The sequence below is a fragment of the Suricata suricatta genome, chromosome 8 (genome assembly GCF_006229205.1).
Source record: "Suricata suricatta isolate VVHF042 chromosome 8, meerkat_22Aug2017_6uvM2_HiC, whole genome shotgun sequence".
NCBI classification, from domain to species: Eukaryota; Metazoa; Chordata; class Mammalia; order Carnivora; family Herpestidae; genus Suricata; species Suricata suricatta.
Genome location: NC_043707.1, coordinates 108,187,172 through 108,213,787, shown reverse-complemented (window position 1 = coordinate 108,213,787; position 26,616 = coordinate 108,187,172). Strand labels below are relative to the sequence as shown.

General features: G+C 56.4%; 2 protein-coding genes across 6 annotated transcripts; one reads left to right on the top strand and one right to left on the bottom strand.

The window, feature by feature from the left end:
- Nucleotides 1–58: 58 nt before the first annotated feature.
- On the top strand, nucleotides 59–4,035 carry CCDC24 (coiled-coil domain containing 24). 5 transcript variants are annotated; one of them, XM_029947086.1, is made up of 9 exons: nucleotides 59–554; nucleotides 685–857; nucleotides 1,069–1,244; nucleotides 1,384–1,500; nucleotides 1,990–2,067; nucleotides 2,608–2,662; nucleotides 3,122–3,179; nucleotides 3,289–3,367; nucleotides 3,455–3,682. In XM_029947086.1, the coding sequence occupies exons 2-9, from the start codon at nucleotides 732–734 to the stop codon at nucleotides 3,585–3,587; spliced, it is 822 nt and encodes a 273-aa protein (XP_029802946.1). In that variant the 5' UTR covers nucleotides 59–554; nucleotides 685–731; the 3' UTR covers nucleotides 3,588–3,682. The 5 variants fall into 5 exon arrangements, with proteins under 5 accessions (XP_029802946.1, XP_029802943.1, XP_029802944.1 ...); XM_029947083.1 differs by having other exon boundaries at nucleotides 321–554; nucleotides 3,451–4,035; XM_029947084.1 differs by having other exon boundaries at nucleotides 322–554; nucleotides 1,993–2,067; nucleotides 3,451–4,035.
- On the bottom strand, nucleotides 3,990–24,423 carry SLC6A9 (solute carrier family 6 member 9). The gene is given in 14 exon segments (XM_029947081.1): nucleotides 3,990–5,279; nucleotides 5,394–5,564; nucleotides 8,307–8,407; nucleotides 8,499–8,598; nucleotides 8,707–8,841; nucleotides 8,932–9,169; nucleotides 9,746–9,849; nucleotides 9,941–10,075; nucleotides 10,274–10,406; nucleotides 16,581–16,851; nucleotides 17,234–17,365; nucleotides 17,913–18,069; nucleotides 24,332–24,400; nucleotides 24,403–24,423. Coding segments are annotated over 14 exon segments (1,962 nt in total). The 3' UTR covers nucleotides 3,990–5,084.
- Nucleotides 24,424–26,616: the final 2,193 nt, after the last annotated feature.

The following is a 26,616-nucleotide window of genomic DNA, read 5'->3' as shown; positions in this document are numbered from 1 at the left end:
GGGTTGGGGTTCTAGATCCCTGTGTGTGCTCTGGGAGGGCACCTGGCCCGGAGTGTCCTGGTCCCCCAGGGTCCCTCGAAGCGCAGCCGCTCTCGAGACTTCCGCCGGCCCTGAGAGGAAAGGTTTTACCCTGCAGCTGCCTCCGGGCTAGGAGAGGCAACGAAGTGATAATCCCAGGGGGAATCCCATTTCTGGGTTCTTCCCATCTGCCCCGAAACCGAATGCTGCCCAGAGTGCACGGCGTCAGAGCCCTGTGGAGAGCCCGACTCTCAAACCACCGACCTCTGCTGTGGGTCCGACTCCCCGCGAGCTGGCGCCGCCCTCCCCACCTGGAATGACTGGGGGCGGGGCCTGGATAGCGGCGCGGTTTCCCGGGTGACGACCGCGCGGAAGAGGCGGGGCTAGGGCCCTGGTCCCCAGTGCCCGGCTCCTGGGGGCCGTGACCGGGAATCTCGGCCCCCGAGAGTCGGCCAGAAGCGAAGCAGAAAGGACAGCGCCAGAGACCGGTGCTACAAACCCAGTAATTCCAGTCGTTGACTGGCGGCAGAACTAGGGTGGGGCTTGAGAGAGTCCCGCGAACTGGACAGGCTCGGGGGCGTGGTCCGCGAGGCCAGGGAGGGGCGGGGCCCAGCCTTGGACTACCACCTGGGTAGTAAAGCTGCGCTCAGACCAGCTCTCCCGCAGGTCTGAGCCTGGGGCCGCTTGTCGCCGAGAGGCGGCGCAGGCAGGCCATGCCTTGGGACTTCCCGTCGCTGTGGGAGCTGGTAGAGGAGCACGTTCCGCTCCCGGAGCGGCCCGAAGTGAAGAGGATTCTGGGGGAGACGACGGTGGACCTAAGCCTGGAACTGCGGGCAGAGGTGGGGAGTGGGCAGATGGGCCACACTCCAGGCCTGTCCCACGACCCGGGTGATTCTCCCACCTCTTCCGGATCCCTGGCCCGACCCGATAACTCTCAAGATCTTGCTGTCTGCCCAGCCCACTTGACTCCTCTCTGCCTCTCAGCCCCCAGCCCCCTTCACGCCCGTCACTTCTCTCCCCAGTCTCAAGGTGTTCCAGCTCTCCTTGCAGGTGGTGATGCTACAGTCACTGCTACGAGAGGCTCGATCCTCCCAAGCCTCTGGCCCCCGCCCCACCTCTGACCCCTCCTCCCTTCTGGCACCACCGCCCCTCCTAAGAGACCTCCTGCGCCAGGAACTGAGGCAGCTGCTCCGAGGTCTTCGCCAGAAAGCCATCTGCGAGGGCAGGTGGGAACCTCAGACCTAGAGCTAAGCCCCACAGTAAAACTAGGAGGTGTTAGCCGTGTGCCTGGTAAGGGGCCAGGATTGCCTTCCTATGGTTCCCTGGAAGGAGCCTCTTTGAGTTTCCTTCTGTGACCTTCTGCAGAGACCAGACCCAGGCTTGGATCCAGTACAGCCCCAGGGTCCTGCGCTTTGCCCTGGAGGAGCCTGGGTGTAATTTGCCAGAACAGGAGATATTCCAGATGAGAGCTGGTGAATCCAGGTAAAGTGGTGGTATGAGAGGAGGGATCTGTCCCTGCCTAGCAGAGGGCCCCAGCCACCTGGTGGGTTCCACGTGGCTCCAAGGACAAGTTCCTGGCCTGGAGCTGGATCTCCTACAACCATATGTATGAACCAGTGAGGGCTGGGCTAGAGAGCACTGGGGACCAAATGAGTTAAGTGAGAAAGGAGCACATTCATGGAAGCAGCCACTTATTTCCAGTTCTCACACAACTCTATGGGGAGCGGTGGCCCCCTTCTGCAGATGAGGAAACTAAAACTCAGAAGGGATAATCGACTTGGGAAAGGTCACACACACTGAAAGGTGGCAGAGCCCATTTGCAAACCCAGATGCAGAACTCCTCCCCTTTTGCACTATGTTATGTTGCATTTGTGAGAAAAAGCACAGAATTGTCTAGCAGAAGGGGCATTCATGTCCTGAAGGCCTGGGGTGAGGCAACATGGGGAGGGTGATATTGGCCTCAAATGCCAGCAGCAGTCAGAGGGACCTCAGCGTCATCAAGGACCAGCTGAACGTGCCTAGCATCGACCAGGTCGCTGGACACCTGCGGTGAGGCCCCTGAATGTGCGTGGTAAGGGTGGAGACAGGGAGGATGGGCCTGGGACTGGTCTTGAAGTACTGGGACTGGACTGTCACAGAGGAGGAGGCTGCATACCTGGTGGGGTGACCAGGAGGGGAAGGCTGAGAGGTGGAAAGGGCAGGTTGCTGCAGGGCCTGTGCGGTTGTTGCCATGAAGTGGTTAATGATGGATGCCAGCAAGCACTGAGCCCCGAGGATTTTTATCCTGAGGCTGGGAACAATGGAAGGGTTTTGAGCAGGGCAATGGCCATGATACAGGGAAGAATAGAGGCAGGACGAGGCCTATGCAGTAGAGAGGATAGTGGGCACCGTGAGGTAGGCATGGGGCAGACACATCCTGCTCAGGAAGAGGTGGGCAGAGGGGCTGGAAGGCTGGGCCAGCACCCGACCACTGAGAGGAGGTGGGCTGAGGAAGGATGGCCTGGGGGAGGTGAAAGCTGGACATTAGGGCCGTGTGGCGGGCTCAGCTGAGACCCTGATTCTGGCTGCCCATACTCCCACGTGTCCCAGGAGGCTCCTGGAGGAGGAGTGTCACAGGTTGGAGAGGATGATCACCATCCTACAGGTGAGCTGTGGCCCTGGGCTTCCTAGCCCAGAGCCCTTCTGTTGAGTATAGACACACCTGCCTCTCACCTGGTGTGTGAGACCCACGTACATGTATGTCTGTGTGTGTATGTGTGTGTAAAGATGCCTCTGTCCTGTGTCCCTTTCTTACACATGCACGTTCCCTGTATGTATGTGAATCCAGAAGATTCTGGTTTAGCCCCTAAGTCCAAGGTCAACACTTTTAGATTAACTTGCTGGATTTGCCCCTGGTCTTTGGCTCCTTCCCTTCCCTAAGTCTGAGTGCATGCCAACCACCACCTTACCAAGCTGGACTTTTTGGGCGGAGGGTGGGGGGTGTGCTCCCCCCAGGGACTGCCTGGGCCAGTTTTGGGGTCCTGCCATGGGGATCTTGGCCTCTATATCCTGCCCTGCCCCACCCCTGCTTAAGGCGGGGACACTGAGCCAGCTCTCCCTGCAGCGCTGCCTGGAAGAGGAGTATACAGGGGCATCCCAGCCCTCCGAGGCGACTCTGGCAGGTGAGGATCCCAAGTAGGCCCCACACCACCCAGCCTGCTGCTCCCTGCCCCACACTGTACACACCCCGGAAGTGCTGGGTGCTGTGACTCAGATATACCTGTCCTCCAGAGCTACGGGAACAGAAGGCAGCCATGCAACGGGAGCTGCAGGTGGCTCCAGGGCCCTACTATGTCTCTTCCACCCGCAGGTAAACCAGAGCAGGTGGATGGTTGGACAGGGTGGGCCCAGGGTCAGGCCACTGCATGCTCACAGCTACTCTTTCCTGTTCAGGCAGCAGCCCACGCAGTCCTCCAAGGGTCTCAGACCCTTGCCATGCCTCCGTGGGGCTTCTGGAGTTTGGGCTGGGCCTCTCCGGTGCTGCCTGCCTGCCCCTCCTCTGGAGCGCTGTCCCCAACCCCGAGGCCTGACTACCGCCTGCCGATGGGGAAGGAAGCTGCAGTGCAACCCTGGGAAAAGGCCAGCTTCACCTCCAATGCCCAGTCCAGCACCCCAGGCCCCAACCTGAATGACTGGTCACAAAGTAGGCTTCAGCTCCTGGTGGAACTCGCCCCATCCACCTCTCAGCTGCTGTGGCCCAGCCTGCTTCAGATCTAGTCTTGGTTGGATGGGCCCTTGCTGGGACGCCAAGGCTGTCTGTTGTCTGGCTCTTGCCCCCGCCCTCCCCCCCAAGTCCCTAGTGTCTGGTTCTGACAATCATAGCCTTTGGCCTTTCTTCTCCTCAGCCCTCCACAAACTCTTGGCAGGCAGAGGTCTCATCCCAGCCCCAAATCTTGTCCCCCTGGGGGCCTCACACAAAGCACAGCAGCAGCTCAGAGACAGGAATAGAAATTTCATTAAAATCTATGGACTTTAAAATCCTAGTGGTGCACGGATGGGTAGGGGTGGGCGGTGCACCGTTATTGCTACAGATTAGAGGCGGCTCTTCTGGGGCTGTCACTGCACAGAGGGACACAGAGGATGGACAAACGGACACTGTAGGGCTTGGGGGTGGGAGCTCTGACTCCAGAGAAGGGGTGGGGCACGCAGGCTGGGGCCATTTGGCACGTGAACAAGGGCAGCCCAGTTGGGGAAGCCTGGACCTTTCGCCTGGTAGAGGGAGGGCAAGGGGGTTTCATGTAAGGTCCCCTTCCCCAGGGTTCTGGGTTCAAACCTCCTGCTGAGCAGCACCCCACCCCTACCCCCCAGAAACTAGTGCTTTGGGCAGGCTGCTGGGTAATGGGCCTCTGCTGGCTGGGCCTGACAGCCAGGGCTGGAATGAGGTGTGGAGACCCCAGAGCAGCCAAGTGAGGTCCAGGCAGGCCTGGAAGACAGAGGGGGCCCAAGGCTGGGGGCATGGGAGTGGCAACCACGATAATACAATTTTTACAAAAAATAATTACACAGACGAACAGGGCTGGGTGGCACAGCCTGACAAGTAACACTGTACAGCCCCTTAGCCCCTCACCCTGCTCCCAGCTAGGAAGACCCAAATTTGCCTGGGCAGAGCTGGGGTCTGCTCTGATGGCAGGAACACTGGTCAGGAGGCTGGAGGCCTAAGGAGTGGGACAGGTAAGGGGCCAGCCTAGAACCTCAGCTCAGGGCAGAGTGTGGGGGCATCAGAGGCCATGTAAAGCCCAGCAGATCTCTGGGGACCTGGCCTGAGACCCCTCCAAAGTGCTTTGGGGCCCCCCTCTGTCAACCCTCCCATCGCCCATACCCATCCCCAGCTGCCATCTTGGCATCCAGAGGACCTGTAAACACTGGGGACACGAGCACAAATGACCACGCTACCAGTGGTGGCCAAGATGACAGCAGCCGCCCTGGCCAGGGCATGACAGGCGCAGGTGGTGACACCGGCCCCCTGCCTCCCCAGTTTCTGTGGTGGGGGCATGGGCGGGGGTGGGGCACTCCCCGGGCAGCTGTGCTCATATCCGGGAGTCCTGCAGACGGCTCGAGCCATTACTGCCCACCATGGGGATCTGGGCTTTGTCTGGGTGCAGCGGCTGGACCTCAAGACCATCTTCAGGAGAGGGCGGTATGGTGGGGGCATAGCGCCCAGTCCGGTGCTCGAGGAGGGCGGGGCCCCAGTCTCTGCTTGGCTTTGTGGCATTTTTCAAACGCTGCAGGAGAGGTAGACATGGGGGGTGGGCAGGGCACTTCAGAAAGAAGCCATTAAGCCCCATCCATCAACCCCCTCCCAGTTCAGCTAGCTGCTGCTTGCCCCCACCCCTCACCTGGAGGAGGGTGTCCCCATCTGTGCGGTAGAGCTGGAACAGGGCATAGAGAGGGATGCAAATGACGGAGGACAGAGCCAGAAGGAAGCCGATGGCCACAGCCCAGCCTGGATACTGGTAGTGGTTGTAGGTGATTGGCTGGTACTGGATCACCGTGAAGATGAGAATGAACTGCAGAGAGGAGGGATGGGAGTGCCCATGAGGTCTGCCCAGTACTTCCCACCCCCGCCCTTCCCCAGGGTTGGGTCGTCCTCTAAGCACCCCTTCCCTTCCTCTCCAGTTTTCCAAACTAGAAAGAGACATTTTTGGGAGGGGCAGGGGCAATGTCAAGTTTTGGATAGTGGAAGAAGCGGATGGAACCAGGGGTCCAGGCATGGTGGACAGGTAGGCATCGTGGAAGAGGAGAGGTCCATCTTTACCATAATCCTGAACCAGCCAGGGAACAATCGATGTCCCCTTTGAAGTCAGTCAGTTCTGCTCAAAGACTCGTAATGGCTCCCTATTGCTGACTGAAGTAAGACCAAATCCTTGACCATAGGGCTTTTACCAACTCACATCAAGACCTCAGCTCATCCTTCTGGCCATTTACACTTGTCTCAATGTCTTGTATGCACCCAGCATTTTTCTCCCTCTTCATTTATTCTGGAGAATTCTCTACGTCTTCCTCTTGTCAGATGCTGTGCATATGTCACCTCCTTCAAGAAGCTCTCCAGAATTCTCATCTCTCTTCCTGAAAGGGCTCTCAATGGCATTTTCTGTCTGCTAAGCATTTAATGTTTCCCATAGCCTGGAAGCTCCTGGGATTGCATCAGCTCTGGGTCTCTAGAGCCCAGCACAGAGCCTGGCACAACCTCATTTGCTGGTCTGAGCTGACTGTGCAGAGAGGTGGGAGCAATGGGGGAGAGGGGAGCGCGAAGCCCTGTCTATGGCTGTAGAGACAGTGATGGCCTGGAGAGGCCCCAAAGGCTAGAAATGGTGAATGTCCGGCCGGAGGACAGGAGCCGCTTTGGCAAGAAATGAGTGAGGTGGGAAAAGAAGTCTGGCACCGCAGCAGCAACAGCAAAAACTTAAGGAAGCAGAAAGATGGGCAGGTGGCTCATGGACCACCCAGAGGGCCTGGGTATGTGTGCGCCACTCACCAGGAGGTGAGCCTCCTGACCCCTCAGCTGCTCCCCAGTGACCAAATTGAGGAGAGTAAGACCCACATCCATTGGGGGGCCCTCCTGGGATGCTGCACATAGTAAAACCTTATAAGAATTTTCCCAAATGGAACTAAATCCTGATCCTTTATTTCAGCTGATGGAAAGATGGTTTGTGAAAAAGAGCTTTCCAGAAATATAAAGAAATAAAGCCCCCAGAGAAGACACAACAGCCCAGAAACACGAGTCCACAGAGCCTGGAGTCCTCACCTCCAGGTGACTCCAGCCTGGCTTTCTGAGCACAGAGAGGGCACTGCCCACTTTGCCTCAATCTTGCAGAGACACTGGACCCAGGCGGAGGCTGCCCTGCCCCTCTGGAACCTTCATGTGCTCATCTTCCTGCTTCCTTCCCTGCCTTGGTCGGTACCCCAGGTCTCTGCCCAGGGCGGCAGCCTCCCCAGCACTCTAGAGGATGAATCCCTCTCAGGCTGGCCCTGGGCACGGCCTCAGCCACAACCCCCAGAGAGCACGGCGCTTGGCAGCAGTGGCTGGCCTCCCTGGCTCCCCACCACTTATAAGAGGCTTCCGTTCCTCCTGTTTCAAAGCTGGGCCAATGCCAGAGCTGATGCCTGTGCCAGCCTCAGGGAAGATCCCACACCTCGTGTGGTGGAGGCCTCAGCCCTCAGTGGCCTTCCCCGCCCCAGAAACATGAGCCAAAGTGGAAATCCGGTGCTGAGCTTCCTGTGGCAGAGAAGCTGGGCTTGACAGGAGCATGACTGAATGCTGTCCTTGCCACTGGGCTGACCCTTCTGTCCCTCCAAGATGGCCCTGCCTCTTTGTGGAGTGACCACTTCACTGTCAAATGCTTTGTGCCCCCTTCCTCCCACCCCTGAGCATAAAGGGGCAAAATCAGATAGTGTTTAGTCCGTGGACCACGCCCCCTCCCTGCAGGTGCTCCTAGTGTAGCACTGGCCCAGCACGCAGTCTCCAGATTGGACTACCTGCTTTGAACGCTGGCTCCGTCATTTATTAGCGGTGTAAACTTCTGTCGCTTACCTAACATCTCTGTGCCTCCATTTTCTCATCTGTTAAGTGGGAATAATAAGGATACCCGAGAGTTGTATCACATGAGTTGATACATGAACACCGTGCAGAAAATGCATGGTTGCTGGCCATGGGGGAAGTTCCCTCCACCAATTCATCTCCCCGATGGGAGTTTCCCAGGTGTTGAATGCTGGTGGAGATATTCCCTCTCCTGAGCCTGGAAGGCTTCAGAGGTTGCCCCTGATCCTGAGCTAACATCTGACTTGTACTACCCACTTCTGGAACATGCATGCATTTACACCATGTTCTCCAAGCACCTCGGCTAAGAGGGTTTGGAGGCAGGAGCTCAGCAAGGCCGATGGAGCTGACACCAATATCACTAATTGTTCCTGAGGTCTCTCTGGGGATACCAGGCAGGAACGCCAAGAAGGGAGAGAGGGCCAGCTCTCAGCTGCTGCCAGCCTGCTTCCCCCTTCCAAGGCTGGGCATGGTCTTCAGTCAAAGATAGGGCTCTATGCTCCTTTCCTAACCCCAGGCCAGTGCCTGGGTGCTTCTGAGTCTCCGCATGACTCTCAGACTCCCAATGGCCAGGATTGTGGGTGCAGAGACCCCATGGGGAGCTCTGGCCAGATGCTTGGGCTTCTGTTCTCCCTCTGCTGGTTCCCGAGAGAAGGACACTCTGGGGGGGGGGTGGGTGCAGCACGGAGGGAGGGCCAGCCCAGGAACTTACAAAGATGATGGCCGGAGAGACAAAGCGCCAGCAGATCTGGAAGAAGAGGGGTGGCGGGAATCCCAGCATCATCTGGATGTCCTGGAAATAGTTCCGGTGCCCTGGAGAGAGCGGTGTCAGCAGGGCTGGGAGGGCAGCTTGGATAGGCAGGGGGCCTGGGCCCAGAGAGTCCACAGAAGCTCAGGCACTTACCATAGATGTACATGATGGACACACACATGATGCAGGAGATGACAACCAAGGAGAAGCTGGCTGCGTAGTTGTCCATTAACAGCAGCCAGTAGATGCCTGCCTACGGGCCAGTGGGCAGCTGAGTCAGGGGTGCCTGAGGCTGGGCCCCCCCACCCACTATGCCCCCCTACCCTGGCAACTCCAACCCAGCTTTTCCCTGAGGTCTTACCTGGCTGGTGAGGGGGATCCCCAGCAGGAAGCCAGCCACAGCCACGCCCAAGGTCACATAGGTCTTTTTCTGCAGGATCCACTCATTTCCCACCTCATCCACGATGGCTGTGACCAGTGTCTCTAGGAGGCAGAACTGCAGGATGTGGCCATCAGAGCAGGGGCCTGGCCTCTGGCCCTGCCTCCTCCCTCCCAGAGCCACTGGCCCACGTCCCGCACCTCATACCTGAGTGCCCAGCCCCAGCAAGATGAGCATGAAGAAGAAGAGCAGGGACCAGAGCGGGGAGATGGGCAGCAGTGTGAGGGCCTCGGGGTAAGCCACAAAGGCCAGGCCAGGGCCGTGGTCGGCCACACGGGACACGTCCACACCCAGGTGATTGGCCATGAAGCCCAGGATGGAGAAGATGACGAAGCCAGCATAGACGCTGGTGGCACAGTTAGTGATGCTGATGATGATACTGTCCCTGATGGAGAGGAGAATAGGGTTCAGGGTGTGCAGCTTGCTTCCCTTTGCTCAGTTAGGGCAGAGAGAACTGAGGTGGAAAGTTCTAGGAACAGAGGTCCCCCCAACCTCTTTTCTGGTCTGCTCTGGGCCTTTATTTATTTATTTTTGAGAGGGAGAGAGAGAGTGGGGTGGGAGGGCAGAGAGAGAGGGAGACAGAGGATCTGAAGCAGGCTTTGAGCTGAGAGCAGTGAGGCCAACGCAGGGCTCGAACTCACAAACTGTGAGATCATGGCCTGAGCTGAAGTCAGACACTCAACTGCCTGAGCCACCCAGAGGCCCCTGCTCTGCGCCTTTTTAGGTGGGCTGAGGCTCTTGAGTCCTCACAGACTCTTGGGGCATCACTGTCCCACCCTCTTCTGTGTTCTCCAGCGACCGACTGGATCCAGATTCAGCGCTCCCAGCACCTCAAGGCCATGAGTGGAATGGAGGGCTCTAGTGGGGGTCCAGGAGGCTGCAGTGGAGCTGGAGGTCTGGGGAAGCCTGGGGGAAAGCTGCAGGGTAGGGGGCAGCCCCGGGCTGGCAGGGAGAGGCTCACCGGTAGCAATTGTTGTGGAACTTGTTGTAGGAAGCCATGGTGATGAGACCCCCCCACGCGCAGCCCAGCGAATAGAATATCTGGGAGGCGGCGTCTCCCCACACCTGCAGGGCACGATGGGCAGAGCAGCTGGGGTCAGAGGCGGGCGCCTCTCGGCCCCTCCCAGCCCTTCCCAGGTCCTGCTCCGCAGCCCACCTTGGCCTCCAGGATCTTGTCCCACTGTGGGGTCAGGTAGTACATAATGCCTGTGAAGGCTCCTTCCAGGGTCACGCCGCGGATGAACAGGATGGTGAGCACCACATAGGGAAAGGTGGCTGTGAAGTATACCACCTGCGCACAAGACCGGCTCCGCTGGACCCCTCCGAGCTCTTCCCACCCTGGGTGTCCCCTCCCAGGCAGCATCAGCCCTCTGGTTCGTCTTCCCCCCTCAGGTCCCTTCATCACTGCCTGCCCCCGACTCACAGCTCTGGCACGGGAGGCAGGATCTTTCTGGGTGGGCACAGACCCTGCCAAGGGAGGGGTACTCACCTTCCCTGAAGACTTGACCCCTCGGATGAGGCAGAGGAAGACCACCACCCAGGAGACACCGAGGCAGCCGAGGAGGGGCAGTCGCACCTCCCCAAAGTTCCCGATGTCATCTGACAACTTCAGCACATACAGCCTGGCAAAAGGGATACTCTGCTATTGAGGGCCAGACCCCGACGCCCAGCAACAGATTCCCAAGGTCCAGGGCCCAGCCTGGCAGCTCCCTCCTTTCCCATGAGGTCCCAGCATGTGTGAGAAGGGTGCCACTGTAAGGCCCCAGCCCCAGCTCACCCCTCTCTACCCTCTCTGCCTGCTGCTCTAACACCTCACTGCTTGCAGCGTCTCCCAGGACCCTCAAGGGTGCCTGGAGGCCAGCCTCCTCAGCCCCTTGAGTGTGGAGGTCTCACTCCCTACTCATCCCCATCCCAGGCCCTGGCTTGTGCATTTCTCCCTTCAGTAATATCCTTTCCCCTAGACTGGACACATCCTATCAAGTGACACCTCCTCCAGGAAGCCTTCTGTGAGCTTTTCACCCACACTAGTCTGCTCCATCTCTGATGAACCGAGGGAGGTGGTGGAGTGCTGAGTTAAGGTGGGAGGCCCTGGGGCGTGCAGGTCTAGGCTCAAACTAGAATTCCTCACCTAGGTATGTGTGGCTTTATCTGGCACCCTATGCCACATCAGCAGTGCCCTTTCCACTGACCGGACACTTCTGTGCCAGGCCCTGTGCTAGGTGCTGCGCCTACAGACCTGAATCAGGCATGTGGGTACCACCAGGAAGGGCGTCTCAATCTCTGGGGAGGGGCACACTGGAAGGCTTCCCGGAAGAGGTGAGGCTAGAGCTAAGGTTTGAGGGATTGGGAAGAGGAAGTGCATGCCAGGCTCGGACAGCAGTGTGCAGCAGTACAGGGGGTCATGAAATAACATGGTCTAGCCTGGGCATGTCAGCAGCTTGGTGAGGCTGGAGCAGAAGGTAAAGGGAATAGAGAAGGATGAAGGATAGGAAGAAGCCAGATTCTAAGAAGCCACGAAATCAAGGCCAAGAAGTCTGAATTTTATCCTGAGAGCAACAGGTTCTGAAGGGTTTTTATAGGTGCACGTTCACGGTCTCTCCTTGACTTGAAACTTTGCAGCAGCTCGCATCTTTCACCGTGGAAAAGCCTGAGTCCTTACAGTGGCTGCAGGGCCCTCAGTGACCTGTTGCCCCCTGCCTGCCACCTCTCGGATCGCCTGTCTTCCCACCCTCCCTGCCGGCACTGGCTGCACTGGGCTCCTCGCAGTTCCCTAACCATGCCAGGCATGCCCCTCCCTCAGGGCCTTTGCATGTGCTGTTTCCTCTGTCCAGAGGGCTCTTTCCTCAAACATCCATCAGCACACGTTCGTGTGAGACATGTGCAGTCGTGCGGGGCCCCATGCTTGGAAGCCCTTGTGCTGGGTTTAATGCTCTGCCACTGACATCTTGAAATTCTAATACGTTTGAACAAGGGGCCCATACGTTCATTTCACACTGGACCCCACAAATTCTGCAGCTGGGTTTGTCAACATGGCTTCCTTCTTCCTCATCTCCTTCAAGTATTTACTCAGGGTACCATCTTTGCAAAGGAGCCTTTTCTGCTACCCTGCTTTGAACTGCAACCCTGGCCCCAGCCCAGCACTCCTGACCCACTTCTTGGCTATATTTTCCTTCATGGCACATATTTCCCTTTTTAAAAAATTTTTTTACATTTATTTATTTTTGAGAGACAGAGCGTGAATAGGGGAGGGGCACAGAGAGAACGAGACACAGAATCTGAAGCAGACTCCAGGCTCTGAGCTAGCAGTCAGCACAGAGCCGGATGCGGGGCTCGAACCCACAGACTATGAGATCATGACCTGAGCCGAAGTTGGATGCTCAACCGACTGAGCCACCCAGGCACCCCTCCTTTTTGTTTAAACTTATTTATTTTATCGATTTATTTTGTGTATCATCCATCTTCTATGAAAGCAGGAGTACCTAGCACCCCCAGTGCCTAGAAAAGTGCCTGGAACAGAGAAGTATTCAATAAATATTTGTTGAATGAATGAATAAATGAGTGAGTGAGTGAACACTGTGGTAAATGGACCAGGAGGTGGAAAGGAGAGAATCTGGGGAGGGAGGGAGGCTAGAAGTAATGAGCAAGAGACAAGCTCTTGAGCCTCAGTTTCCTCATAAAATGGTCATAATATCACCAACCTAACATAATACGTAGATGAATTTAGGTAAATACAGGCTCCCTTCTTTCCCCTCTTACAGCCAGGACCTCTCACGATAGCTCATAGACTGTCCTCACTCATTCTCAGCTATTTTCACTTTTTTTCCCCCAAATCAGTTCTCAAACCTCATGGCAACATTTTTAATACCTTGTGATGCGATGTTATTCTGTCCCCTCATGGGACAATGTTGCCAGGCCTGAGATTTGCTGTTTGCTTGGCCTCCTCTCAGCCTCAAATCTTCCCTGGAGGCCGCCCTTCACACCGGGACCTGCAGAGGGCGCTGTCCAGCACGCCCCTCTCCGGCCCAACTCCCACCCCTGAGATGGTACCGTGAGCAGGCTCAGGGCCAGGCCCTGCCTTCAACCTTCTCTGGGCTCTTAGTCTATGGGGGAACCAAAGGCAAAGGGATGGGAGAAGTTCAGGAGCTGTGGAACTACCAAGAAGAGGCACCTGGGCCCCTTCAACAGTGCTTTCCAATCTTTTTTCCTTCATACCACACACACACAAATACTTTGGGGCCATTGGGGTAAGCAGACAAGGGCATCAAAGCTGAAGGCAACTGGGCTCCTGGCTGCCCTGGCTCCACCCAACCGGGCATACCTATTCAAGGCACCCGCGGCTGGAAAACTCTGCCCTCCGGAATAGCCAAGAGTCCTTCTCCTGCCATTACTCAGAGTTCCTTTACTTCAAGCAACAGCATTCAAAGTAAAGACACCATTTCTTGTTCCAAAGACCTTTTTTTAAACTTTATCTAATTATATATGTTAAACCGGTAGTGTTTTACATTATTTATTATCTTTAATTATTTAATCTTATATGCCAGGGTGCAGCATTTACAATATTGGGGTTAAAAACTAAAAAATGAGTTCTAGCTTTCTTTTTATGGCACCATATTTATTTTTTTGTTTTGTTTTGGGACCATGTGCTTTTGAGATCAAGTAACCGAAGAACTTTTGGTACCCAACATCTTTATAGATGGGCTCTTGATGCATAACATCTCTGGAGTTATTCTGCATTATTTTTTTAACATTTATTTATTTATTTTGAGAGAGAGCATGGGGGAGGGGCAGAGAGAGAGGGAGAGAGAGAGAATCCCAAGCAGGCTCCGCACTGTTAGTGCAGAGCCTCACATTGGGTTTGATCCCACAAACTGTGAGATCATGACCTGAGCCGAAATCAAGAGTCGGATGCCCAACTGACTGAGCCACCCAGGTGCCCCACATTCTGCGTCATTTATTAATTTCCCCAATCTGATGATAAGTTCCTTGAAAACAAAACACCCTAATCTATTTCTTTGCATCTCTAGCAGGGGATGTCACTGTGCTTACTGAACACTCATCACTCTTCCTAGTATTTATGCCACATTATCTCATTTCATCTTTATAATAACCAGGTAGGTGTTGTGACCCCTCCCATTTAATGGATGAACAGCTATGACTGAGAGAGGCCAGACAGCTGACAAGCAGCAGAGCCACGATTTGAGTGAGGTCTTTGTGACTCCAGAGCTGTTCTGAAGAACTGGGAAAGGGCTGCTGGGGTCCGAGTCCCACTGGGTTTCGGGTGTTCTGCTGTGCACCCCAGGCTGTGGCGGTGAGGACATGGCCATGAGCTTAGGGCCCACGGGCTAGAATCAGACCAGCACACAGAGGATGCTAAAACAAGACTCATGGGATGAAGAGAGAGAGGAGACCATGGGCCAGAGCGTGAGCAAGAGGCAGACCTGGACTCGGAAATCTGTCCTCTGAGCTTCTGTTGTTTCAGAGGAGTCTCTTAATCCTTCTTCTGACTTGTTTTCCTCACTTGTAAAATGGGAATATATTATACTACCTGCCCAAGCTACCAATCAAGGTTGTTGTGGGGCTCAGATGCGACCACACAGCTTTCCAAAGGGGGCTGGAGACTGTGGACCAAGAACACCTGCAGCGTATCATTGGCCTAATTGACACCAGGCATCCGGCACAGCGGAACATAGGTATCCTGATGCAGCACTGCCGCCTAGCTCCTTAGCCTCTGAACATCAGTCTCTGAATCTGAAACATAGGGATGACACTATAGGAGATAATACTCCCGGCACACAGTAGGTGCCCAGGAAATGGGGTTGCTTGCTCTCCTCACTTCCTTGCCAGCCTGGGCAGCCCTCTCAAGGCTCATGTTCCCAGGTCCTCCAGGAGGGGGCAGCAGGGAGCCATCTTGCAGGGAAAGAGCCCCGTCTGGGACAGTGGCGAGTCAGGCAGGCCCGGCTCCAGCCCTGAGGAGAGTTCAATGGGCCACCCAGTGGGCACCCCCACCTGGCCCATGACCAATTTTCTTTGAGGGCTATTCTCCTCTAATTGCACTGGATAAAATCTCCAGAGCTTTGCCCTGGGTGGCCCTACCCAGCTAGGAATCCCTGGCAGATAGCCTCTGGGGTGACAGCTTCTGGGGCAGCCCCATGGGTGGGGCTCTGTCCTCCCAGGTTCACCCCTAGTCTAGATCAAGTTGTCCAGTCCACACCATGCCTCAAACGTAGTAGTAGAATGCCTAACTGGGCACTTATTTGCTCAGTTCTCTCAGTAGATGTGACCTCCATAAGGGCAGGATTTGTGTGTCTGAGTCCTCACTCTGTCTCCCTTCTGAGTGCAGTGTTTGGTACCTACTAGGTGCTCATGAAATGATCTGTCCAGCGACTGAGTGGCTGAGTCTGCCTGGAGATAATTTTGCCTGTCCCTCACAGGGAGGCAGCAGCTCTGCTGTCTACACCGTGAGCCCCTGTGGGTAGTGATATCTTAGCTGTCCTTGAATGTCTGTGGTGCAGCACAGAGCCTGGCACAGGGAAGCTGGGCCCTGCAGGGTCAGAGCACCAGGCCCAGGCTTAGAAGTCATTGACCTGCTAGGACTTCAATCTCCCCAGGGCCTTGGCCATCTCCCCTGTGACTCTCTACCAGTTGGCGGAGAAACTTCAAGCCCTCGGCCTGGCATGGGAAGACCTGTGCCTTACGATGCCTCCGGCCTCTCCTGTCTCAATACTCTGTCTCATCTGTCTCCAACTTGCCACCTGCTGGCCACGGCTTACCTGCCTGTGTCTCTCCCAATCCCTTCTATACCTCCCTCTACCCTCCTCGGGAAGCCTTCTGGACCCCTTCCTCTTGCCCCCATCCTCTCAGAACTGAACACCCTCCTTGTGTCCCCCTACCACACCCCTGAACATACTGGCATCTAGGTACCTGACCTAATATGATTAGCTGCCTGTCTTCCCCCTAGATTGTGAACTCCTCAGGGCAGGGACTCTGGGCCATTCAGACCCCATGGGCACACAAAGCTTGGCAGAGCAGACCCTATAAATGTGGAATGAATTAATGCGGCCTACCCACAGGCCCCCAACACTCTCTTCCCATGGGTTTCCCACAGGGACATGGGGAATTTCCTTTAGGACGTCCTACTGCGCCCTCATACCCACCCTGTTGGGACAGGTGTTCCAGAACACCTCCAGCAACAGCTTCCATGCAGCCGGCCCTGAGACCCCAGTCTCCGTCACCACAGGGCACGGGAGGGCCAGGCTGTCTTCCCTCTGCACAGCTTGATGATGACAGCCCTGGGCTCTGGAAACTTCTATGGCTCCCTTTGCTCTGCAGCAGTAAGTCTCAGCTTAACTCACATACATTCTCCAAGAAGCCTCGTGGCCCTGCCTGGTCCCCTTTATGGCCCATGAGTCTTCCGCACACCTGTTACATCGGAACAGCTTCCCCTCAGTCTCAGGACCAGCCTCTGCTCATCCGGGGTCTAGGACCTTTGCCATGCTGTTCTCAGCAGGAAGCCCCCCCGTTCCCCTGACTCTCCTCTGCAGACTTGCCTGAGTGCTGAGCCTCCCTCACTGTACTTGGTAAGGGCTCTCAACTCAACACCCTGCCTTTCCTCACTCTCTGGTGTGTCAGCTTCTTCTCCTGAACTAGTCTGTACACTCCTTCCACCTCTTCATGCCCCACTACCTCACTCCCTTCCCAGCACCCCACCTAGTCTGCAGAAAGCTGCCCGATGGTAAGAGGGAAGGCTGAGGCTTGGCACCAGGTGTCCCCCCGGCCCAGGCCCAGTGGGGCCTCACCTCCAGTACTCCTCACTGGGGCTGGTCCTCTGGAGGGAGTGATTGAGCAGGTGGGAAAGGTTTCCAGGCAGGGCAGCAGGCCGGGAGCCGTTGGTGAGGTTGGAGGCATCCAGCACTCCGGCACAGTCGGGCGTGTTCCAGGGGTTACCACAGTAGGCCCAGGGCAGCACATGCGTCATGGATGAGAAGAAGTAGTAGAAGGCAATGCAGATGACCACATTGTAATAGATGCCAATATATGTAGACACCACCATCATGCCGTAGCCCACACCTGGAAGAGGGGAAGGAGTGGGAGCAGTACACATCTAGATGAAAGAGGCAAGGTTAATTTCGAAGCACTTAAGGGGCGGGCTGTTATGGAGGGCCACAGAAGGGACAGGTCAAGGCCTTGGGAGGGGCAGGCTGGGGGCAACGGGGCTTTGTGTATATACATGGTAGGAGGGGAGGGTGGAGGCTGAGTAAACATGGATCCCAGCATGCATCCATGGCATTGCCATTGATGTAGGGCTTGGGGTCAGCACCGGGGCTCCGTGGGGGCTGGCCGTGTTTGTACAGATGGGTGAGTAGGCCCCCAGCAGCCTCTGTGTGTGTGCATATGCACACGTGCGTGTGAGTGTGTGTGTGTGTGGGGGGGTACCCCACCCAGGCCTCACCTTTGAACATGGGGCTGATCCGCCAGACTCCCAGGCAGCCCTGACTTGCAAACTGGCCGAAGGAAAGCTCCATGAAGAAGAGAGGGATCCCGCAGAATATCAGCATGATGAAGTAGGGGAACATGAAGGCGCCTGGCAGGCAGGGAGAGGGTTGGCTCAGGGTGGGCTTGGGGGCTCCCACCCTCTTCCTGCTGAGAACCCAACAGCAAAACCTTTGTGACTGGCTAAGACCCAAAGAGGGTGAGCCACACATTGAGTGGGAGCCTGTGTCTGAGGTATCCTCCCCACAGCCTCTCTTTGAATTTGACAGAGGCTCCGCCATGCAGTTTCACAAACATAAGTCACTGGGATCCTCAAATTCCCTAAACCATTTAGGGGGTTGTTGAAACACAGGGGGTAGATGACTGGGAACCTTGGAAGGTTGGGGTGCCTTTCTCCACTGCTGCTCACCTCAAAGGAGCAGGTTAGCAGGGTCAGGCCCAAATAGCAGATAGCCAGGGTCAGGGGGTGGTGGTCTGTGCCTTAGTAAAGGGTACCTAAGCCAGGGATGGGGGCAAAGGAGAGGAGAGCTAGAGGCCCGCCTGTCTGGAGTGGGGTCTGTGCCAGGGAGGGGGTAGCCCGGGCCTTGGTGGATAGGCTCTATCCAAGTGGGTGTCCCTGCCCTGTGCCCGCTGGGTACCTCCCCCGTTGCGATAGCAGAGGTATGGGAAGCGCCAGACATTGCCCAGGCCCACGGCATAGCCCACGCTCGTCAGTACAAACTCGATCTGGTTGCCCCAGTTGCCCCGTTTGAGGTTCTGGTCCCTCTTGGTGGCCTCGCTGGGCACAGCACCATTCTGTGGGGACAGGAGAGAAGCTACCATCAGAAAGGCATTTGTGCTCCCATGTCTGACCCTCTGGGCCTCTCCCAGCGGGGACACCATGGACCCTCCAAGCCCCCACCCCCACCCTGGGCTTCCCCTCTGCTGGCAGGAGCTGCTGGCGGGCCTGGCAGAGAAGGGGAGAAGGGAGGAGTGGCTGCCAGAGGGTGCCAAGCAGTGCCTCCCTCACCAGCCCCCCAGCACCCCATGCCAGGGGCATCAGCCCACCTGAGGAGCTGCTGCCAACATCGGAGAGGTGGGACACTGAGAGGGAGCTTGAGTCCAGAGCCCCCCAGCCCCAGCCCCTCCAAAGTCTCCCCTCTGGGTGAGGATCTGAGAGCAGCTGAGCCTCATACCAAGCAGCCAAGTCAGGCTGGGCACAAAGGGGCCTGTGTCCAGACAGCCCCCCCCACCCGCCGCTACCACATCACCAGGCTGAGCACGCTGTCCCATGGGCAGACAGTACGGGGGAGGGGAGGCCCGACCCCTCCCCCAGCCGAAGGCGCTTTCCTGGGGGCACAGGGTGGGCAGGGCTGAGAGGTTGGGTTTGGAGGAGAAAGTGAGCAGGGGCCAGACTTGGGGTGGGTGTTCTGGGACCCTGGATGGGAGGGCCCAGGGGAGCCATCGATATTGCCCATGGCTGGGGAGGGGTCCCTGGGGAAGCTGACCTGGGCTGGGTGGTGCTGGCCATGAGCTGGGGGAGGAGACCAGAGTTGGAGGCACCATGCCAGACTTGGAGGACAGACTCTGCTAGGGGAAACACAGGGAGGGACTCCGGAAAAAGGTCTCTGAGCGAGAGGAGGGAGCTGGCCAGGAGGGGCTGATGAGGGGATTTGCCCCAAGGAAAGGAAGTCAGGCCTTCCTGGGGAGCTGCAGGGCTAGGCTGGGTGGCCTGAGGCACCACTGAGGACAGCCCCTTTTAAAACCCCAACCCTACAATAGGAACTGGCTCAGCAAGTCCCTTTATGGGGGTAAATGCGCCCCATCCCATGCCACACCCCTTCTACCCCCTCCCAGGGGAACAGGAAATCAAGCCACTTTGAGCAAGAGCCTAGAGGTCAGGAGGGGTCACACTAGAAGACAGGGACCCTGAGAATCACCAAAAGAGAAGAATAGTCCTTGAGTGACAAAGATAGCCTCTCAGAGATGGGCTACTCTCTCGAGAGAAACAGGAGTCCCTGGAGGATACTAGGATCAGAGACAGAGCAGCATGGCTTCTGAGGGATGTTGCTGAAGTGATACTGACCCTCAGCTTGAAAGAGACAGATTCAAGGACAACAGTCACACTGGCCAATAAACAAAGAGGTCTGGTGCTTTGAAATGCTGTCGGATCCTGACACTGACCAACAAATGCAGAGGGGAAGAACAGCTTCATTGGGACCTGTGTGCTTTCCAGAAAAGCCCAGTTGGGAATGTAGACACAGGAGGCACCAGTGTCCAGTGGAGGCCGCAGCCATGTGCCCCTTGTTCCCATGATGGACAAATTTTGGCTTGTATACCATGGGCACCACGGCACCGACACCCTTGAGGATCCACTGTCCTGCACACCCCCTCGAGCATTGCCCTTCGAGGAGATGCTGACCTTCACACCCTCCAGGGAGGTTTGGGGACACAGCACCAGGAACCATGGTCCCCTTCAAGGAGCACCCAGAGCAGATGGACAGGCTGAAGGAGCCTACATTCATTCATGCAACCATGGAGATTTACTAACACCTACTGTGTGCCAGGCCCTGGGCCAGCCATTGGGAATCCAGCAGTGAAGTAAACAGACACCCTATGCACTCAGAACTCAAAGTCTAGTGCGGAAGCAAGCCATCAGTGAAATAAACAAACATGTGATTTTCATATGCAGCCGCAAGGTGACCACAGAGTAGAAGTTCTCAAGTCACAGGAATACGGAAGTCGGTCAGAGGCCAGGTGAGGGGCCAGAGGGGTGAAGTCAGGAAGGCTTCCCCGACGAAGGGGCCTGACTCCGGGAGAGAGTAGCTCACAGACTGAGTGTGCCCTCTCGGACCCGCTCCTACGGAACCTTGCCTAAGGCTGTTATCACCTCCCAGGGCCCTCTTTGGGACAGGCCTAGCAATTCTGTACAGTCCTGGGGGGCAGTTTTTCAGAGGCTGTGAGGCCTGCATGAGGCAGTTTATGCATTTCCAAACAAATCCCGGTCCAATAGGCCTGCTATATGTTGACCCTACAATAACAGTTTTATTCTGTCCAAAGCTTGTTTACTTAGGGGCACAATGGGAGACTGTGGCAGCTGTGGAGGACAAGGGTGGGGTCACGAAGCCATGGTTACAGCTGTAAAAGAGACACCCAAGGGTCCAGGATGGTTTCATGGGCAGGGCAAAGGCAAGGCGCCTTTCAGAGACTGAGGTCCCCAAGGCTTGAAGCCTAGGGCCTCTTCCCTGGCCCCAGCGCCCCAACCAAGTGCAATGGAACCACACTTGGGTTTCTGGGGTCTGCTTCTTCTTTGGCATCAAGGGGGACAGTGAGGGTGGTGATGCCGCCAAGCACATGCCACAGGCAGCCACATGGCTGAGTCCTCAGGAGCCAGCACTGCTCAATTAATGAGCAGCATACCACCAGACCTTGCGCTAACCACTTCAGCCCTGCTGGCCATAACCCACAACTTGGGGAGGCAGGAGCCTGAGGGAGAGGCCTGGGATGGGGAGCGGGGTATGGGGCTCTGGTGGAAGTTCCTGGCAGCACTAGAGGTCTGCAGCGTAGAAGGAGCTGGCGGTCAGTGGCACCCTGCAAGCAGTGTGAGAAGCACCCAGCAGCAGTGCCAGCTCTCGCTCCCCAGCCCTGCATCTCAGCACTGGGGGGCTGACTCCCAGAGCTGTGGCTGGAGGTCACCATGGGAGCCTCCCCATGGCCATGACTTCATTTCCAGCACGAGCTATGCTCAGGCATCTTGGCTGGTGAGGGCTTGGCTCTCTGCGGAGGACAGAGCAAGCCTACCTTTCTCCAAGTACCCTGGAAGGAAGGATCTCCAAAATACTCTTCAAGGCTTCTGGGGGCTGCGGTTCCCTCTGTGCCCTCTGTGCTCTGGGGATTCTCTGCCGCTTTCTCCCTGAGCAGTGAGGCCCATGGCTGGTGAGCTTTCTCATGCTGGCTAGGTTTTGTTCTCCTTGCATAATCTTCCCTATCCTAAGCCTCTCATTTTCTCATCTCCTGGGTGGACACCTGTGTCCCTGATAAGAACTGTCCCTGCAGTGGATGTCGGCCCACAGGTGCCCACGAAAGAACGCTTTTGTGCTCACAGTTTCACCCAGACTGGCAGCCTGTCTGCCTAACCCAGTGTAGCCCTGCGGACTGGCCGGGCTCCAGGCTTCTCCTGCCCATCACCCATCTTTCACTGTCTGCCCCTCGCTGCTCTCCCTTCCTCCCCTGCTCACACCTCAGTGGTGAATTAAGCCACAGCGGCCTGGAGCTTCCTCCCCAGACTCCCTGGTCACTTTTGCTGGATAGCCCCCACCCTCACCCCTGGCTCCAGGGCCATGGGCCTGACGGTGGTCTCCAGAATATGGACAGCCCTGCCCTGTGTCCAAACTCCCTCACCTCAGGCAGAATGCAGGCTTTGGAGCTTTCTCACCCTGGCTGAGTGCAGTGAGCCGGCTGCCCATCTTCCACGTTGTCCACTATACACAGACACATGCACATAAGACCCTCAAATGCCCCTTCCCCTTTGGAGCAGTCCTTGAGGCAGCAGTGTCCAGTCCTGCACAAGGACTTGTGACCTCCCACCCCTGTGCCTGGCTAGCTGGGTGAGCCATTCCGAGCAATCACTTACATCAATCCTTTACATAGCCCAGTGCCTGGCTTATTCCAGCTCTAGATGAACTCTTGGAATTAGGGGTGTTTAGCTATGATAGCAGAATCCAGATCGCCTCTCTATGTCTTGGGCTTGGCAGGGCAGGACCCTGTGCGGGGCAGTGAGAACCCCAGCATTCTAGTCGCTGCTCCCCCAGAAACTCTGGGCAGGTCATTTCCACTCCCTGCAACACAGCGTCCTTAACTATGACATCAGGGGACAGACTAGACAACCTCAGTAGATCTACTCATTTCTGTGATTCTGCCTTGCCTGGAGTATTCCTATTTCTGACTCTCTCCTGTATCTTCCATCAGTTCCCACTAACTTTTTGTTTTTGTTTTTGTTTTGTTTTGTTTTTTAAAATAGTTTATTGTCAAATTGGTTTCCATACAACACCCAGTGCTCTTCCCCACAAGTGCCCTCCTCCATCACCACCGCCTCTTTTCCCCGCCTCCCCCTTCCCCTTCAACCCTCAGTTCATTTTCAGCCTTCAATAGTCTCAAGTTTTGCGTCCCTCTCCCACTAACTAAAAATGACTTTTTAAAGATGTTATTGTTTTTCTTTTAATGATAAAAGCATTATAAGCTTAGCACCCAAAAAATGGGAACCTACGGCAAAGAGCAAAGCTGAAATGAAGCTGCAAAGCCCACCCCCGGAGGTAACCACCACCACCACTGGGTGGGCGGCCTCCTTTCTTCACACACAGTTGCAGAGAGAGCCCAAGCTCCTACCCTCTGGGCTCTGACTCTACTCTGGCTCCTGACTCCCGCCTTCCCAGATCAGAGTCCCCTGGATATTTTTGTGAATTGTGAGCTCCCTCCTCCTGCTCTCCGTGGACACTAAAGAATTCTGGAGCTGCCCTGGCTGGGCAGGCCCCGCTGGGACCCAGCAGGCCTCTTGGTCAGGACTCTGCAGCCCCAGGCTTTGCTCATGGGATGAAGTCCTATCCAAGACAAACTTTATGGAGGAGGACAGACAAGACCCCACATCCCAGACTGACCTTGAGCCAAATCCAGATCACTGGCAACTTTCTCTGAGCCCCAGCGGGGAATTCAGACAGAACAGCCATTACAGTAAATTGTGGCTGCCTTAGAAGACCTCATGACCTCCTTGCCCCCCTAGATTGCTGCTCCCCCAAGTTATCTCCCATCAGTCCAGGAGTCCCTCTGGTGCTTAGGTAGCACCCACCCTGCAATGACAGAACCTCTGTCCTTCATCTGGCCTGGCTTATCCAGATACGGGAAAGAGTCCGGGGCCAGAGGGACAGAAGCAGGACCATGGGAAAATCAACCCGAGGCCCGAGCAGCACCCAGGGGCTGTTTGTGCCTCCTGCCTCAAAGAAAACTTCAGAGCAAGCTCTGGGCACCTGTTAGGAGTCCAAGCCTTCAAGCAGGTGAGAGAGCCAAAGGTGTGCCCTGTGCTCTTTCGTCCAGAGCACTCACTGGTGGAGAGAGACCTGCCGACATTGTGGAGAGCAGACAGAAGGTGCACCCCCCAGGCATGCCAGGCTTCACTCCCGGCCCTGGGAATCGGTGATGGGGGGACACTGGGTGGGCCCTGCCCCCGCCCTGGAGAAGCCCAGCAGTCCTGCCTTGCACTGCAGCAACTGTGGGCAGTCTCTACTCCAGTCAGTTGGCAGCAGGCTGGCACTCAGGCAAGTAGCTTTGGTTTGTGACTCTGGCAGTTCTCAGGTTTGAGGGCAGCCCTGCATAATGCTTTTCCCAAACCCAACCCATGTCTCCCCAGAGGACATTCCTTCTCTTGCCTCCTGAAGGTCAAGTCAGGATGCTCTTCAGGGTGGGAAGGATGGCTTTCCCTGTCCCCAAACCCTCGCTGCCATCAGCTCCCAGCATCCTTGCCCATCCATCCCCAGCTTCTAGAGATGAGGCCGCACTGATGCCCACCCCACCCGGGCGCTTGCCGTGGACACCGTGAACGTTCTCTGGGGTCCCTCGCCTCTCAGCTGAGACTCCCATCCCATCCTTTCCCCCCACCCTCACTGCTGAGTCCATGTACCACGTCCCCTGCCCCCTCACTCACTCTCCCCATAGGAGTAACTGCCGTGGCACGGACAATGGGGCTGTATTGATTAGTACAATTCCTGGGCACCTCCGGCCCGTCTCCCCGGGAGCTAGGACAATGCAGCTTTGATACACAGAGCAGATTCTCAGCAGGTCCTTGGGCTGGGGGAGCCCTCACACCCCCACTCTCCTCCCACATGCCCCCACCACATAGCTAACTCTTCCTGCACTCCTTTGCACAGTTGCAACTTTCTGGGTCACTTTTGCTGGTGTCTGTCTCGTTGGCTGGCTGTGCCTGCCCCTCCCTGGCACAGACCACTCAGCCCCTCTCCTCACCCCCAGCCCAGCCTCCCAGACTGCCTGGCTCCAGGAAGGGGGCTCAAGCTTCTGGAAAGTGACTGACCTGTTCTGGGGAGGAGGGGGCCACAGGTCCGTGAGCCGAGGCCATCCCAGGATGAGCACTTAGAGCGGAGTGCGCGTGTCTCCGCTGCTCATTCACACCTCCGCCAGCTCCAGGCGACACTGACGCATCCCCTGCCTCTCCCACTGCCGGCTGGGCAGCGTCAATTACTTTCACCTCATCTCCTCCCCAAGCTCTGCCTACCCCTCCACTGGCCCTCCCCCTCCGGCCAGTCCCCATGCAGCCCGGCGCGGGTGCTCCAGAGCTAGAGCAAGGCGTGGGGTTTGTTGTGTTTTCCCCTTGTTCCCAGCAAGTTATTGGAACAAAACACACACTCACATACTCACAACCACAGAGTGAGGCAGAGTGAGCGAGGAAGACAGTGAGCCCTAGGGCCCAGATGCTTCTGAGCTCCCGGGCCTGACACTTGGTGGGCTCCTGGTAGGGTGGCTGGGTGCCATTGGGCACTAGACATGGTGAAGGGCAGGAAGAAGGGAAGGCATAGTCTACAGGCACTACCAATGCATATTAGACTTCATAGAGTGGTGTGGGCTGGGGGCTGTTGGGCCTTAGAGCTGTTCCTCCACAAGAGTTAGAGACCCTCAACCAGCCAAGATGGTTGAGAATGTGACTGGTCATGCAAGAATACTCTGGCTTATGGAACGGCACTGTCATCTGTCCTAAGAAAGTTGGCATTAGCCAAGAGAGTGGTCACCACAGAGTTCACAGAGCCACACAGCGGAACCCTTGGAGATTTTACTGCACTGCCCAGAACCCAAGACATTGCTCTGGGAGTATGTGCTGTGTGGGCTGGGTACAGTCCAGCAGGTGTCACCGTAACTGGGGTGAGGTGTCACCCAGACTTATCCAGTCCCACTCTCTAGGGCCACTCTCGCTAGCCAGTCTCCAGCTGATGCTGAGATACCACGAACCAGTGGCCAGGAAGGTAGGCATGAGTATTCTGGTCCTGGGAAGGTGCACCTCTCTTCGGAAATTGATAGGCTGCCACACAGAAGGATCTTAGCAAGCATCCACCAAAGGGAAGCATGCGTGAATTCTAATGTAAAGAACAGATAGCTCCTCTGTGAGTTTGGGAAGTGTGGTGACCACAAAGCGAACAGGGCAGGATGGCTTTTTTTTTCTTTTTTTTTAAGGGCAAAGGCTTTTGAGTCAGATAGACCAGGTTCAAACCCCTGCGCCGCCAGTTTCGTACCATATGCAGCCTTAGGCAAGTCATTAACATGTCTAGTCTTAGTTTCCTCATCTCTGAAATAGGGATAGTATCCGCCCATCATCGCATCTAGTGAGAATTAGTAATAATAGTAATAGATAATACATATTAAGTGCTTACTATGAGCCAGACTGTCCTAAACACTTTATTATTCATTTAATCTCCCCCACACACATGCAAATGCCTTGATGTAAATATATTATTATGCTCATTTTGGTGGGGGAGATGGAGACCAGCCTCAACTCAAGGAAGTCTCCTAAGAATGGCCTGAGACCCCACTGACTCAGCCTCTCACTGGGCCAGCCTCAGGCAGCCAGGTCCCCAGACACGCTCCGCTGACTTCCTGCGGGCACAGACTGTGGGCCAAGGCCCTGGCTGGGCCACTGGCTTCAGGAAGGCCCAGTCACCCATGATGCCCAAATGCTCACTTCCACCCAGGGTGGGCTCTGGGCTCCGGCTGCCCTGGCCTGGGCAGGCTGCCCAGAACAGGCAGCCCTGGCTGGACAGCTTTCTCTGGCTCTGGCCATGGGGACAGGAGGCGGCAGCAGCCCAGCTGGGCCCTGGCCGTAATGAGGCCTCATTAGTGGGATCCAGCTGCTCCAGCCCCACTTTGGGAGGCCGACTCCCACAGCCCCCGCCTCTGACTTTTCTTAATAAGAGTGGGCACGCCTCCAGAGGGGCAAGGAATCCAGTTGCTTTGTTGTGCCCTGTGACTCCAGGGGGAAGGTCCCGCTGAGCTAGGACTGAGTCAGGGGAGGGCTGCAGGGAGGCTGGGGAGGGCCAGGAGACCAAGGGGAGGGGAGAGTAGGGTCTCAGGTTCAGAGAGGAGGCCTGAGGAATGTTGGGCCTTTTCCTCTGGATCTAGATATTGTCCAGTTCACTGGGAGGGTGTAGTTGCACATCTGGGTCACCTGGTTGATCATCTGGGTCATTGCTCAGAGACTGGTGACCATCTGGGTCATTGTCCCAGCTAGGATAGCCCCTCCTCTGCTAGTCCTTATATAAGGAGAGTACCCACTAGTATGTGTGAGTCCCTGAGCTAGGAGAACACTCACTA